This window comes from Branchiostoma lanceolatum, chromosome 17 (assembly GCF_035083965.1).
Source record: "Branchiostoma lanceolatum isolate klBraLanc5 chromosome 17, klBraLanc5.hap2, whole genome shotgun sequence".
Taxonomy (NCBI): Eukaryota; Metazoa; Chordata; class Leptocardii; order Amphioxiformes; family Branchiostomatidae; genus Branchiostoma; species Branchiostoma lanceolatum.
Window position 1 is genome coordinate 17,585,698 of NC_089738.1, and position 15,251 is coordinate 17,600,948.

The window sequence follows — 15,251 nt, forward strand, 5'->3', positions numbered from 1 at the left end:
TTAGTGAATAAAAAAAAGGCTAATTTTGTGTTGAAAAAAAATCAATGTTTACTTTACTATGGGTAAGTTAAACATAATCAGTTTAAAAAAATGTTCATGTGGCCACCTCTACACAAGGACCACTGTGACCTGGTCATTCTGGCCACTTTTTGGTGGTCCTTTGAATAATTTTCCTATTGACACAAACATTAAGATTCCTATCTATAGCAACCACCTGTCCACATAGACCAGATTTTATTGGTCCCCTGAGTGGTCTTCTTGGGCAGGTTTGACTGTACTTTAACAGCTAAATGTCTTCCCATTAACTAGTGCTTCAATGATAAAAATATCAGGTCCATTCTTTATCCCTTGGTTCACTCCTATCCAGTTCTTAAACTTTGCAGAAACATGCCAACAAATTATGGACAAACTAAAAGCACTTAGGCACATAGGTAAATGTAAAAGGAGCCCAGACTATTTTCAAACCATTTGTTTTTTTCACCGGTTCACCCCTACTCTGTGACTAAAAATATCCATCAAACAATGAAACGTCAGACTTGTTTTTCACCTAAAACTTTGTCCTCACTGCCTCCTCACGCTCGTTAAAGCCCGTATCCCTACGCCATGGCTCAACGGTTGTGGTCCAAAGCAAATAAACAGCTTTGTACATGAAGGCCAAATCTGGTGTACGGTTTCTAAGGCTCGGCTACTGTTTCTTTTCTTTTTAGGGTTACGGCGACCTCTTGGGCACCTGTAAATAGTGGGGGGTGCAGGTGCTACTATCTAAGGAGGGAGTCAGGTGACGACCGATTGCGCAGGTGAAAATTGCTCGGCAATGGTGACATGTGAAATGATGAAGGACCACACAGGGTTCACTGCTATTTTCGGAGAAGCTAAATTTAACTTGATGCTAGTGTGCTAAAAATTCAGCTGACATTTACTGATAGAAACTTTTACCTTTTGACAACATGGAAGGTTATGTTTAAATTTGCAATTCATGCGCTAATTTTGAGGCTATTAACAGTGTTTTAAACAATGATTCTTCTCCCTATCAATTCTTTCTTTGAAACAAAACCTCTTCATTTGTTATCATCATGATAATACCCTTTTACTACTTGTCCCTTTTGCAATATCAATGCACTAATTTTGAGGCTATAAACAATGTTATAACAATTATTCTTCTCACCATTAATTCTTCCTCTGAGACCAAACCTCTTCATTTCTTATCACAATGTATCTACCTTTTAACAAGTTGCAAGAAAGAAAGAAATCACACATAATCATTTCTTCAATGCAGCCAACCCTCACCTAAATCCCTGTGGAAAAAACATGGATTAAAGACACTAAATCTGTAGGGGATTAGTTGTAATCTGTAGATGTTAGGAAATGATGACGTGTTTGTTACCATCAGCGCGGCCACTTTTCCACTGAGCTCACTGACACCTTTCTTTGCCCTGGACACTCGCGCATGGCCACCCTTACAGACACAGGATCATGGAATGGAAGGGGGTTTAACATGGTGGAACTACAACACTAGTCACTTTAGAAAAGAGCTTTAAACTTTTTACAGCAGGGCTCTCTCCAGGGTAAACTTTTCTGTCCCCTATTTCAATTTGAGGAACAAAAATCAAAACTTACAAATGTACATTTTCAGCTGTTCAAAGCAGTGCTACATAAAAAAAAAATAGCAAAATTTTGCAGTCATTTAAATAGTATTTCAGGTTCATGTTCAATTGATCAATCATGGGATAAGAAGTTCAAAATTTCCCGGGGAAACATTTTGAAGCCCCCTACATTTCTTCCATCTTTGGCAGTAAGGGGCTTTGCTGTCAAACTGAGAGGACAGAGAAATTCAGAGCTGGAGAAAGCCCTGGTAGAGGAATTTGCTGTGAAGCCATGCATTATGCTCTTATTAAAGCAACAACACAATTTTGTCTTTAGCAGGCACCTTTTAATCATACTAAATAGTCTTATTAATGCTACGAGGCTGAAGCCATGCATTATCTCGCTAGCAACATGCACTTAACTTTCTTACCAGCATGCAATGTCTCTGAAAATAAAGCGGCCAGAGAAAAAAACTGTGCTTTAATAAACTTAGGCTGTTATTGCAGTACAGGGTGAGAAAGCAGGATGTGTTTAACGTGCATTATTTTACACTTAAATTAACATACAAAACCTAATAAGGTGTTGGGGACATCAACATTCATAATTCTGCCAGGTGCCCGAAGACTGACACATTTTTTTCTTAAATCTAAAAGATATTCCCCAGAAGGCCTTGATAACACCTTTTTTTTCAATGTGGCAGTACCCAGGAGAGTTATGGGAGTTTATGTTACATCATTGGTTAAGATTTATATTATCAATCAGTATGATTAAAGATGACAAAACATCAAAGTCACCTACTTTGCATGCATTATCCATTATGGTTTTGTAAGTATGGTATTTAGTGAATTATTCCACACATCTAATACCAAAGAAAAGTAAATGATTATTATTGTAATCTACGAACCATTCTTTTTTTATAGTGCATTCAATGTCTTGGGCTGTTAGGATTCAGTTATGTTTTACTAGTAGTACTAGCTAGTCTAACTCTAAAGCAACTATGCCTTACTCTATGGCAGCTATGGTTAATTTACAGAATTAAGAAAAAAGTTAATTAAAAGTTATATTCAGTACTGTTAATAAGTATGTCCTAAGGACATAGTAACTATGATAATGACTATGTGTGTGTGTAAATTGATACAATAAAATAATGAGTGCGGTGGACAAAATGAAAATAGCGCTTGCCTTGCAACAAAATAAACCAAACATAAAAAAAAAACTGAAAGTAAAGTAAACTAAACACAAAGGTTCTGGATAAAAAGCATATTGTATCAGCACAGATGCTGCCATTATGTTCGGCTGGCCTGCAAAAAAAGCATCTAAAGGCTTTGACAGACAAATAAATAGATAAAAACAAAAAACAAAGAAGCTGAAACAATGGCTTGTTAATACATGGGGTAAGACATTACTGTTAGTGACAAAAGTTGCTGTTATATGCCATGTTACAAATTAGTTCCTGTCAAATCATTTTCATCCCAATGAGTTCTAAAACAAAATCTTTGGGGTCAAAAATCACTTGTATCTCAGACAGAATGTCAATGTCGAGGTACTTTTCTTTCATTTTGAAACACTGTTCATAATAATCTTTTTCAATTCCAAACGTAAAATCTCAATGAAATTCAATTTTGTTATCGTCAGGCCCCTGCGCACTACTGATTTAAAGACTGCTATCTTTCCCCTCAATTTTGGTTATAGAATCTCTAAGATACACAAATATGTTGTTGTAGTGGCCTGGTGGGAAACTTGACCTCAAAACTGTCTTGTTTCTCTGAGAATTTTGATCGAAATTTAAAACATCTGAGAAACGTGTTATTGGTTTCACTGTTTTTTCCTCCATTTTGACAGTAAAATCTCTGAGATACAACAAGTATTCCTGTATGTTGTCAGGTCAGATTTTAAGGGTAATCCTTCAATTTTAAATTTGGTTGTCAAGCTTCTGAGAAACAAAGAGTTTATTTGTTGTGGCCCATGTGTACTTACAGGTGAAGGAGCAGGCCTTCCCATGGACGCACCCCTACGCTGGTGAACCTGTGTCTTCCGCGCCGGTTTGTCGGCTTGCTGGTCTTCTTTCTTGTCATCTTTACCCTCACCTGAAGAAACAGTAAATACTGTTAATACAACATGTAACAGTAACTGTGTCATCTTAACTTAGGGAAGACAAGAGAAAAAGCTCTAACAAGTGGTTCAAATGAAATATCTCTACTGTAGATATCAATACACCTCTTGCATAGTATAGTTATCCAGTATTTGATTATACTGCTGTGAAGAAAGGTAAGTGTGGGTAAAATTGGTCCAGGAGGTTTTTCTAAAGATCAATAGAATAAAATGATAAAAACTGGAGGTACTGGAATGCAGAAAAAAGGATTTCTACGAGCCCTGCAATTGTTGACTAGATACAACAGGAACCCATCAAATCCCCTCAAATCTCTCAGTATTGCAAGGAATCATATCACATTTCTTACTGTGTTTTTTAAAGTTTGTTTGCTTTAATTCTTTCTTCACTTTTCCTGAAATAAAACTTAATGATAAGAAAATTCAGTGTTTTAACAATATTTTTCCATCATTTTAATGGACTCCATTATAAAAAAGATAGAAGAACTAGTTCTTAACCTTCTCTCCTTTATTTATAAAACAAGGAAATAGTAAGAGAAACCCTTCATCTCCCAAGGATTTAGCTTCTATAAGAACTGTTTGTATAATGTGGTCTGTGCAGTGAACCGTGTCGGTAAGAGAATAAGGACAGGTAAAACGACAGCTTATGGCTTAGGCAGACTCAAGCAGGCTTACAACAGGCTGGCTGAAGACTAATTTGGTACTTCAAAACAACCCTTCACAAAAGAAATATTTGATCCAGAAACAGGTGTTGTTTGAAACATTTGGGGTATGAACAGCAGTTGACATTTCTGCCAGTTCTTTCAGATTTTGTTATCTCTGAACTGCTCTTTCAAAGCTTGATACTGTAAGGTTACACGTATGAGCAGTTTTACCAGCCAGAAGGATTTAACATTTGAATAATTCTGTTTGGGATGATATCATTCTAAAACAACTGATTGAAAGGTGGTCAGGAAATACTGGCGATGGATACAACGTATCTGAAACAGTCTACAACCATTAGACAGGCTGATTAAAGGTGCTTAAGGGGAACTATACCTCCAGATGTCTTACTGAGGGATGACTGCTATATTGTGCGATAGATGTTGGTTAGTAACTATACTTTATAATGTCTACAACCATTTCATAGGCCTAGGCATCTCTCACCCGTCTACACATCTCCTTTTTGTGGCTAATAGATTTAAAGAAAATACATTTACCACAACTGTCAGAAAAACTGCTGCCAAAAGCATGAATGAAAGTCCAGAGGGTCCAAAGTAGTAAACAAGTGTATTGGGTTAAAAGTAGGCCAGAAATCTTTTCTCTTGTTTTGAAAAGAAAGTGTACCGTAAACAATGTCCACATGGACGGGCCTTTTATACTGAAAGCACCTATTACCATAAACAGGTTTAGGCTGGACTGTAACGTAAAAAAGAAACCCAGTTCTTAAAAAAGGAGTTTTTGTAAGTTCCACTTAATTGACACACCTTTTATCTAAGTTTTGTACCAGAAACAGGTGGTCTGTTTGACACAAGTTTTGTTAAATCCTGAGGGCCTAAGATTGGTTATCTCCCAAAATGTCTCCACATCCATTTATGGGTATGACAGAAAGGCACTGGCTGACTGTTCTTGAATTATCTTGACTCTAACACAGCAAATACTGTCCCTCAAAGCGGTCTCCTTGGTACCCTGGTAAAGAAGTTAAAGAAAGCTTTGACCTATTTTGTAAAATCTACCAGACCTGAGTCAGTGCATGCCTCTGTAGGCTTTTGAGTCAGTTTGTAAACCACTCGCTTAGAAAAGAAGCGCGTGTAAGCAGCCACAAACACCTGATAACACGTCCCAAATAGTTAAACATAACAGGTCTCAACACTGGGGCAACCATGCCTGGGTGTCAGAGGTGGACAAATGTCGTGTTTGCAGTTGACTTTACCAAGTCAAAAGTCACCCCCACAATCACCATTATCAAGACTGATTCAAATCCGTCCCGAAAAGTTTCTTACGCATGAAAAAGTAAACTCAAACATCTAATTTGTGCCAAAGCTTTACAATAAAATTGTCGGGACTGGCACAAATTGGGGAGCCCGGGACGTTTAATGGCGAGGGACTTGTTTACGCAGGTTGTGTTTGACTTTTGCTTAATTTATCACTCGGTGTTGACTTGCGTAAACACAAGGTGGGGTCGTTCAATCGGACGTGTTTTTCTACCCCGCGCTTCAATGTTTTTATAATCTATGAGACGGTAAACTCTCACAGAACAGTTTTACTTTTTTTTAGGATGTTTACTAGTATATGGCTAAAGAGGTCCAGCAAATTTAACAGTTTTAACTTTTATCAACGTTTGAGACACAAATATCATACAAAGAGAGACAGGCAAAGGACGGTTGATGTTAAATTTACTGTGGTCTGATTAGAGTTCCAAAGTCCCTGGAGCAAGTTTCTTATCTCAATACTTGTTACCATTAGAAACAAAACACTCTTGAAAAGATAATTGCTTACTGATGGACTGACTATGAGGAAAAAACTGCCAGTTTAGGTAACAAATGTTAAAAGTTTGCCGTTAAGTTAACACTCCTTTAATGGTTGTTGAAGGTGCTACAAAAACACAGCCATATTGCACTGTTTACATATCTGTGTAAACAGTTTAAACCGTAAAAGAAAAACAAACTTGTGAGTATCTACAACACATAAAAGCTTTACAATCACCTTCACGATACTTTCAAACCTGTACACGAAGTGACTACATCTACATAAGGACCACCCCAGGCCAATATGACCACCTTTTGGTGATCCCTTAGATGATTTTGCCCATTGACACAAGCATTAAATGATTAAGAATCCTGTCTATAGTGACCACCTGTCCACATAGCCAAGATTTTATTGATCCAGAGTGGTCTTCCTGGGCAGTTTTGACTGTATATTTTGTGTTGAAGAGATGGAAACTTTAAAAAAAATATGAAAGTCTCTTACCTTTAATGCTAACTATGGGGGGAGCAACTTCTGTGTCAGGTTTCGGGGACGGTGTTTTCGTCGCTTCCTTCTCTCCCGGTCCGCCGTTTTCTGTAGCGGCCGCTTCTTCGGTATCCGCCATTTTTCCCCCTCCCTTCTATCCTCCTGGAATCACAGAAGTACAATCCCACTCTTGGTAAATCCGTCGGTCGATTTTCGTCGCGTAAATGAACGTTGTTTTGATCCTTCGCTGTGCCGACTGTCCTTACACAGCCTTCACAGCCTATGTCTGGCACACACTCTGACGTTATGCAAATGAGTCAACTCAAGTGTGACCGATCGGGTTACAGAGGGAGCGAAGTCCTATCAAAACTAAACTTTTCTTCGCACAACCACGCTCCCAACTAACCTTAACACCCCCTAACCTTTTAATACACGTTTTTTAAGTAAACTGTGTGCTATTTTCAAACGTATAATTGGCATGTCAAGCCGTGTTAATGCTGTGTTGACAGTGGAGGGATTTGAGGAAGTGAATGGGCCTGCCCGAATCTGCTATACACCTGAGGACAGGTATGTCGCCATGGCGACCGGAACACCATTATGTAAACAATGGCCCAACTGTTGACAAGTGAGAGGGCTGATTTGCATGCAAAGTGCAATCCGAGTATGTGAGTAACAAAGGGGGGTAGGGTCTATAGAGGCATGGCAGGGGCGTTGTTTAGGTGGGAAAGGGAAAGGTAAGTCAACACCTGGTTGGGAAGTGCCGCGCAACGACACGTGGCGAGCATTTCACGGGAAACTGAGTGTAAACAACTCGTTCGGCACTGGTAGCAGTGTCAATAGATACAGCTTTACATGTCTAGATGGCTGTACGAAGTCTTTTACAGGTGTAAAAAGGTGAGAGAGAAGTTTTCAAAAACTTTAAATCTATTTCTCATGGGAAATAGGAAAAAGGTGAGAAAATATATGGACAAGTTGCTAGAAATCTCAAATAGTAGTCAATATTTTCTTATCAAGATGGCTGTAGTAAGGCATATCTAGACTACAGTAACTGTTACTGTTGTAAAGTGAGAAAGAATTTACTTAAATGGATGGAACAATAAAGTTTTAACACCTTTTCTATGACGATGGTTGCTGTAATGATACCACAATGGGCAAGTTAATGACATGTAGCGTTAACGAGGTGTTACTTAAACTTAAAAGCCCTACTGTGGGAAAAACATGCAAATGTGTCTGTGTGTATACTTGATTGTTGTCATCTAGAAACATACAGTAGTGCTTTATCAATTACCTCCTGATCAATGTTAGATTGCTTAGGCACAACTAAGTTAAAAGTTACTTTATATGGACACTGCTAGTAAACTAGGACACATGTGCACAATGTGATCAGGACAAAACCTCAAGAGAATTAACAACAGAGCACTTTTCTTCACATGATAACAGATCGAATGGTGTCGCTGTCTCCTAGTTAAACAGCATGCCAGAGAAAGTGGTTACCGGCCACACAATAACACATTTTAGAGCAAGATTGGACAAGCATAAAGAATTTCTTAGACATCCAACTACAATTAGACCAAAAATGATCGATGCAGTGTAAATTGAAAAGCCAAATTAATGGACACCCAAATACCTACTTGGCCGAAGAATTAAATCTACTCTGCTCACAAAACATGTGTCAGCATGGGGCAAGCCATTTTCTGCAACAGATGGAACACTGGAATAATAGAAATTGTTTCCTTTGGCCTGCTGAGTACAAGCTTTGGAATTTCTTTTGTTGGAACCAATTTAACTGCTCAACCAGGGAGCATTCATTGTTTCATATTCTCCACTAGATTATGTTTTGGTGGCTAAAGAATTCTAACTAGACTTGGATTCTAAAGTAGAAACATTAAGAAGGAAAGAACCTGCTTGGAAGAAACTAACAAGAAGTTTGTGAAGTCCAAAATTAAATTTCAGACCCCCCCACCCCCCACCCATGTTTTGGACTGTCCCAGACTAGTCTGGGTAACGTTACATACTTCAGAAATGTCAACAGGTTTCCAAGATTTGCACAACGAACTGGAACGGCTCACATGTTTCATGAGGACAAAAGAGTAACCATTTTAAGATGCAGAGAGTCGAGGAAGGGGTAGCCTCCACCAGGCATTCCTATGGGGTTGGATAGTAAGAATAGATGGGCATGCAGAACTTTTGGAGGGAACTTGCCTACGCCCCCCTCCCCATTACTAGCTTTCGTGTGACCTTTTTATTCAACGTGTAACAAGGTATTGATCGTCCTTACCTCGTATCCGTGGGCTCTACAGAAGGTGGAACTTCGTGATGGATTATGTTGTCGAACTCGAACCTGACTATCGCTAAGCGTGCACGCTCTAAACTAAACTGAACTGTAACAACTTGCTTGAACTTGCCCCAACGCAACGCAACTAACTTCAACATCCGGGGCCTCGATCAGGGCTGACCCCTGACCTCCTAAACCTGGTTACACTGTCCTCCCTCCTATGAAGACACGTCCTCGTGTCTTAGAATCCCAATCTATCCGGGGGTCTCCCCCGGCGTCGGGAGCGGGTTTTAGTGGGTGCTGGAGCGTCACACACATTTTGACTCTGGTCTTCGTTCATTGAGCAGTACCACTCTCCGTCTGGATCTATCTCAGCAGCTTCATGTGCTGTTATCCTTCTCCAGCTGTCGCAGGAGTCACACTGCACCCAATCCTGCAGCGACTCTGCGTCTGAATCCTCAGCTGGAGTCTCCTCGGCAGGTAACTCATCTGTCAAAGAACCCTCTGCTCTTGCTCCTGTTTCCTCTTCCGGCTCTTGCACATGGTACTCCTTGAGCCTGTTGAAGTGCACTACGACCCTCTGTCGTCCTCCCACTCGCTGGACTCTATAGGTAACATCTGACATCCGTGTCACCACTCTGTAGGGTCCTTTCCATTTTGGGAAGAACTTCTTGCTCAATCCTCTCGGGACGGCTGGAATAGACAGCCAAACTTGGTCCCCCACGGAGAAGCCTCCTCCGTGGCATTTTCTGTCATACACATCCTTTTGGCGCCTATGGGCCGTTTCCATGTTCTGTCTAGCTCTTCTGTAAGCCATATCCAATTCTTCTCTCACCCCCTGTGCCTGAACGTCTATCCCTCCAGCCGGCTCTGGCCTGTCCACAGGCCACATGACGTCGGCTGGTACCCTTGCTTCCTCACCATAGGTGAGAAAGAATGGAGTGTAGTCTGTGCTGGAGTGGACACTGGTACGGTAGGCGAACAAGGCTGACTGAAGGCGGGCATCCCAGTCAGTGTGAGAGTCATTCACATACATGGTAAGAATCTGACAGACCGTCCTATTAAATCGCTCGACCATGCCATCACCCTCTGGGTGATATGCCGTAGTTCTTGTCTTCTTAATTCCCAGCTCCTGGCATAATGTGTGGACAATCTGTGAATCAAAGTCTCTCCCTTGGTCACTGTGCAGCTGGTAGGGCACACCGAACCGGGTGATCCATGTATCAATCAATGCTCGCACCACGGTCGTCGCCTTTTGATCTGGTAACGCTACAGCTTCCACCCATTTCGTCATATAATCAGATATTACCAATATGTGTTTATTTCCCTTCGGGGTCTCTGGGAAGGGTCCCATAAAGTCCATGGCCACCCTCTCCCACCGGAATCCTGGGGATGAGGGAACTAATGGTGCCCTTCTTCGCCGGGACCCTGTCTTCCTCTTGGCACACTCTGAACATCCCTTCACATGTAGCTCGACATCGGTAGCCATCCCGTACCAAAAGAACCGTTCTCGCATTCTTAGAAGGGTTTTATCCACCCCTAGGTGCCCACTCAGAATACCTCCGTGGCATTCCCTGAGCACCTGTTCCCTCAGCGTCTTTGGCACGACGAGCTGGAGCCGATAGAAGGTGTCTGTGTTATCAGCATACAATCTCCGGTACAACACCCCCTCCTTGACCTCCATCCTCTCTCGGTCATTCCAATAGCGCAAGCCTTCCTTCCCGAGTGGAGAGGGTTGTTCAGTCTCGTCTCCGCTCTCCACCGCTAATAGCACTGGGCTTATCTCAGGATCGTCGGCCTGCTGTTGCTTGATATCCTGACCGGCTGCAAAAGGTACAAGTACCTCAGGGGGGTCTGAAGCAACCTGGACTGACATCACGCCATCTGTCGGGGCATCTTCTAGGCCGCACTGTCGGCAGGGAATCCTAGACAACCCGTCCGCATTTCCGTGTTTCTTCCCAGCTCTGTGCTGAACCGTGAATGAGAATGACGCTAGCGTCTCCAGCCAACGTGCTACTTGATTCTCAGGCTCCTTAAATGTCATCAGCCATTTTAGTGCGTGGTGGTCGGTACGAACAGTAAACTCGCAGCCTAACAAATAGTGTCTGAAATGCCATACAGAGTTGACGAGAGCAAGCAGCTCTTTCCGGGTGGTGCAATACTTCCGTTCAGCTTTGCTCAGCGTACGACTGTGGTAGGCTATAGGGTGTTCACAACCGTTGACTTCCTGAGACAATACAGCTCCCAGTCCCCGATCTGACGCATCTGTGTCTAAGATGAATCTCTTGTGAAAATCGGGGAAGGCTAGGACCGGGGCTGTGGTGAGTTCCCTTTGTAACTGTCTGAAAACCCCCTTTTCCTCCTCTCCGAACTCAAAGTTCCCCTCTCGGTCGTTGGCCAGCTGGTATAACGGTGCCGCGATACCTGAAAAGTTTCTCACAAACCTCCTGTAGTAAGAGCAAAAGCCCAAGAACGATCGGAGCTCTCCCCTGTTACTTGGGATCGGCCAGGTTTTGACGGCCTCTACTTTCCCTGGTTCTGTCTCTACCCCCTGTTCACTCACTACATGTCCCAGGAAAGACACCTTCTCTCTCAGCAGTTGACACTTGGTAGTCTTGACCTTCAGCCCTGTATCTTGTAGGCGCTGCAAGACAGCCTCAAGTCGATCCCAATGCTCTTCAAACGTACGGCCAAAGACTATAATATCATCGAGGTAAACAAGACAGGAGGACCAGCAGAGTCCAGCCAAGACTAAGTCCATAAGCCGTTCAAATGTCGCGGGCGAGTTGCAAAGGCCCATGGGAAGGGTGTTGAACTCCCACAATCCTAGAGGTGTAGTGAACGCTGTCTTCTCTTTGCTACTTTCCTCTACTTCTACTTGGTGGTAACCGCTCACCAGATCAAGGGTACTGAAGAATTTTGCTCCACCCAAAGCGTCCAGGGCGTCGTCTATCCTAGGTAGGGGATATGCATCCTTCAGTGTACAGTCATTGAGCTTTCTGTAGTCCACACAGAATCGGGTTGACCCATCAGGTTTCTTTACCAAGACTACAGGAGCTCCCCAGGGAGAATGTGACTCCCTGATGATGCCTATCTCTCGCATGCCCTGGAGGCAGCGCGCCATCTCTTCTCGCTGGTGGGGTGAGTACCTTCTAGGTGCAAGTTTCACTGGCCTGGCACTACCGGTGTCAATCTTGTGTTTGACCTTGTCAGTTCTTCCCAAGTCCAGCGGTCCACGTGAGAACACATGTTGAAATCGATCAACTGTCCTATACACACGCCGCCGCTGGTCTGTGCTCAAGTCCTTCCTGTCCAGACCAAGGTCTGACAGGATGCGATCCACCTCTCCTGCCTCTGGAGTAGAACTCTTGGTGGCCAGACCCCTCAGCGTCAACACTTGCTGTGCCCTTGTGCGTCTCTTGGTTCTACCTTTGCCCGCTGGCGGCAGTACAACTTCCTCAGCCTCCCCTCCATCCATAGGAGTCAGCTGTCCGACCTTGGAACCACGCCGTAATGTCACTGGCTCTGGCGACATGTTGACCAGCCTTACTGGTACGGACCCCTCGGTCGGCGCCACCACGGTTCTGGCACACACAACTTTCTCTTTCCCTTCCAAACTGTTGGGTTCGAACACAGCAGACAGAAAACCTCCCCATCCAGGGTTTGCATCTTGTATGCATCCAGGTACGACGACTTCATGACGTCCCGGGAGGGTAACATCTTCTGCTAAACTCACCCTGCAGACATTGGGGCGAATGGACATGACTTGCAAGGGGCATGGTCTGCCTCGGACAGAGATGGTCTCTCCCACGGTGTCAACTACGGCTCTGACTGACCTCATAAAGTCCATACCCAGGATACATCTCTCCTGCAAGCCGTGAACGACATAGACCTTCCTCTTGATCTCCGCACCATGCACCCTTATCCTCACCTCCACGGAACCGAGCACTTTAAGTACACCACCTCCCGCTGCTACGAAACTCTGCCAGCAATTCTTTAAGGGCACTTTGCCACCCTTTTCCCAAACTGAGCTATCAACACAAGATGGCCCCGCACCTGAATCTACCAATGCATTCAAATTTTGATTCCACATGTCCAGATTTAAATATAACAGTTGCTTGATTTCCCTGGCATCACAATCTTCATGATCATTGTCTTCAAAATCCTCATTATCGTTGGCACAATCAGAAGAATCATTCAACTTACTGTTCTGGGGTGACTCCTTAATATGCGCTAGTGTGTCACCCCCCACCCCAGCGCCCCCTAGTTTGACGACTTCTTCGGGCTGGGGCAGTTCCTTGCCATGTGCGCACGGCCACCACAGTTGAAACAGATGTAGTCCCTACCACCAGCCTTGTTTCCGTTGTTATTGTTGTCATTTCCCGGGTTGCTTGGGGTACGAACTCCGGCGTCGCTCTTCGTTACTGCGTCTTCAATTCGGGTCAGGCAACCCGCCATGCCCTCTACTCGGCTCTCCAGCCGGGCCACCCTTTCTTCTAGCTCCTCCTCCCTGCTAGTGCTAGCGACCATGTGCACCGTAGTGCTCTCCGTACCCTCCAGCTGTGCTGCGGCACGGCGGATGTCTCTCAGGTTATTCGGCCGAGGGAAAATGTCGCCCAACCTCTCTGCCAGCCTAGAGGGCTGCAGACCGGTAATGAAATAATTGACCCCCATCTTCTCCCTCTCCGCTACATCTGTTTTGGGGTGCCCGTACTGCAACAATGACCTCAGTCGCATTTCGTAGTCGAGTAGTGTCTCTCCTACCTTCCTGTGGAAGTGCAGTAGCTCGTCGAGCGAGGTTTGCTTCCTTTCCCCGGCCCCAAACCTGTCTGATAACACCGTGTGCAAATTTTCCACGTCATTTGTCAACTTGTCACCCAAACTCTCGGCGTACTCTAGAGCCGGACCCTCCAAATGTAGCATGAGGTACATTGGGTAACTTTCTACTTTCCATTGTTGCAATCTGGCCAGGCGAGCAAACTGCCTATACCAAGAGCCGAAATTTAGGTTACGGCCTGAGAACTTGGCGAGTTTGATTTCTGCACGTGTCGCCGCCATTTTGAGTTTCTTTGTTCTTTGTCCGACGCGCGTTCCAGCTCCTTCTGTTCACTTCTGACACCAATGTAACAAGGTATTGATCGTCCTTACCTCGTATCCGTGGGCTCTACAGAAGGTGGAACTTCGTGATGGATTATGTTGTCGAACTCGAACCTGACTATCGCTAAGCGTGCACGCTCTAAACTAAACTGAACTGTAACAACTTGCTTGAACTTGCCCCAACGCAACGCAACTAACTTCAACATCCGGGGCCTCGATCAGGGCTGACCCCTGACCTCCTAAACCTGGTTACAAACGTTTCCTTGAATGTGAACACATGTTTTAAGAATGTTGAAGATATCATAAAACACCAAGATTCATCTTTACCTCTTAGACATCGAGTAGAAGGCACTTGAGAAGAACTTTTTGTCTTTGAAGTCGTCTTCCATCTTCTTCTTGGCTGCCGTCATCACCTTGGGCCTTGGGTCGGTCGTCGGTGGGACTTTTTTTAAAAACTTGAAATTGACGAGCCATTCTGAGTCATATTTTCGGGTTTGTTTTCTGAATACCAAGTTTTCCTTTCATAAGTAGCTAGAGAAGTCGTGCATATGTGTTAGAAAAGAAAGGAAAGGAAGATGATGATTAGTTTGACCAAGGACAAAATTATGGTCCGCTACAACTTTTCTGCAGTAATAGAGACATACGCTAGGTGGCGCTGTTGATTAGAGGAGCCAATCAGAGACGTCCGTGCCTAACTTCGTCACATGATATTCAAATTTCCCGCCACGATGACGTCATGTTCACCAGGTGTTGCATTCCTCATGTAGCGTGGTCGGTCTGCGCCTCGCGTACGACTTGTCCAAAAGTTTCAACTTTTGGAACCCAAAAATTAAAGTTTTCTAATATTTTCACGGAAAGTTTTTCACACCAAGTGCAAAGAAGGTTTTCTGGAATAGCATGGAGGACATGTGGAGGAGAATGGACGGACAAAGTTTGTTGAGCAGCTTGGAAGGGCTGTTGGCTGGCTTCGAATGGATTCAAACGTGTGACGCAGTACCAGGCAAGTGGACTTCTGGAAATTCATCCGTAAGCGTTTTTGACGAAAATGAAGCGTCGGCAAACTGTGTTTTCAGCCGGTAGCCGTATGTATCTCATACATACATACTAGCGCGATAGAAATCAGAGTTCGGCTGCCAAGCGCTCCCGGGTGCCAACTCTATCCCTACTACTAGGTCTTCCCCGCCCAAAAGGGGGTATCATCGCATCGCGCGAAAGGTCTGGTATCCAGGCTATACTGAGAGTTTTTATTCCGCAG

General features: G+C 43.8%; 2 protein-coding genes across 2 annotated transcripts in view; both read right to left on the bottom strand.

Annotated features, from left to right (window-relative positions):
- Positions 1–6,935, bottom strand: part of LOC136423428 (dynein axonemal heavy chain 5-like) — an 81,183-nt gene extending 74,248 nt beyond the window's left edge. The window contains exons 1-3 of the mRNA XM_066411569.1: positions 6,643–6,935; positions 3,562–3,671; positions 1,385–1,456 (exon numbers count right to left, since the gene is read on the bottom strand). Coding sequence (XP_066267666.1) covers positions 1,385–1,456; positions 3,562–3,671; positions 6,643–6,763 — 303 coding nt within the window. The 5' untranslated portion in view covers positions 6,764–6,935. The remainder of the gene's footprint in view (positions 1–1,384; positions 1,457–3,561; positions 3,672–6,642) is intronic.
- A 6,227-nt stretch (positions 6,936–13,162) lies between these two features.
- LOC136422494 (uncharacterized) lies at positions 13,163–13,957 on the bottom strand. The gene has a single exon (XM_066410264.1). The coding sequence runs from the start codon at positions 13,955–13,957 to the stop codon at positions 13,163–13,165; it is 795 nt and encodes a 264-aa protein (XP_066266361.1).
- Between the last annotated feature and the right edge of the window lie 1,294 nt (positions 13,958–15,251).

Coding starts and splice junctions, on each gene's coding strand:
- LOC136422494 (XM_066410264.1), bottom strand. CDS start 13,957: ATGGCGGCGACACGTGCAGAAATCAAACTCGCCAAGTTCTCAGGCCGT.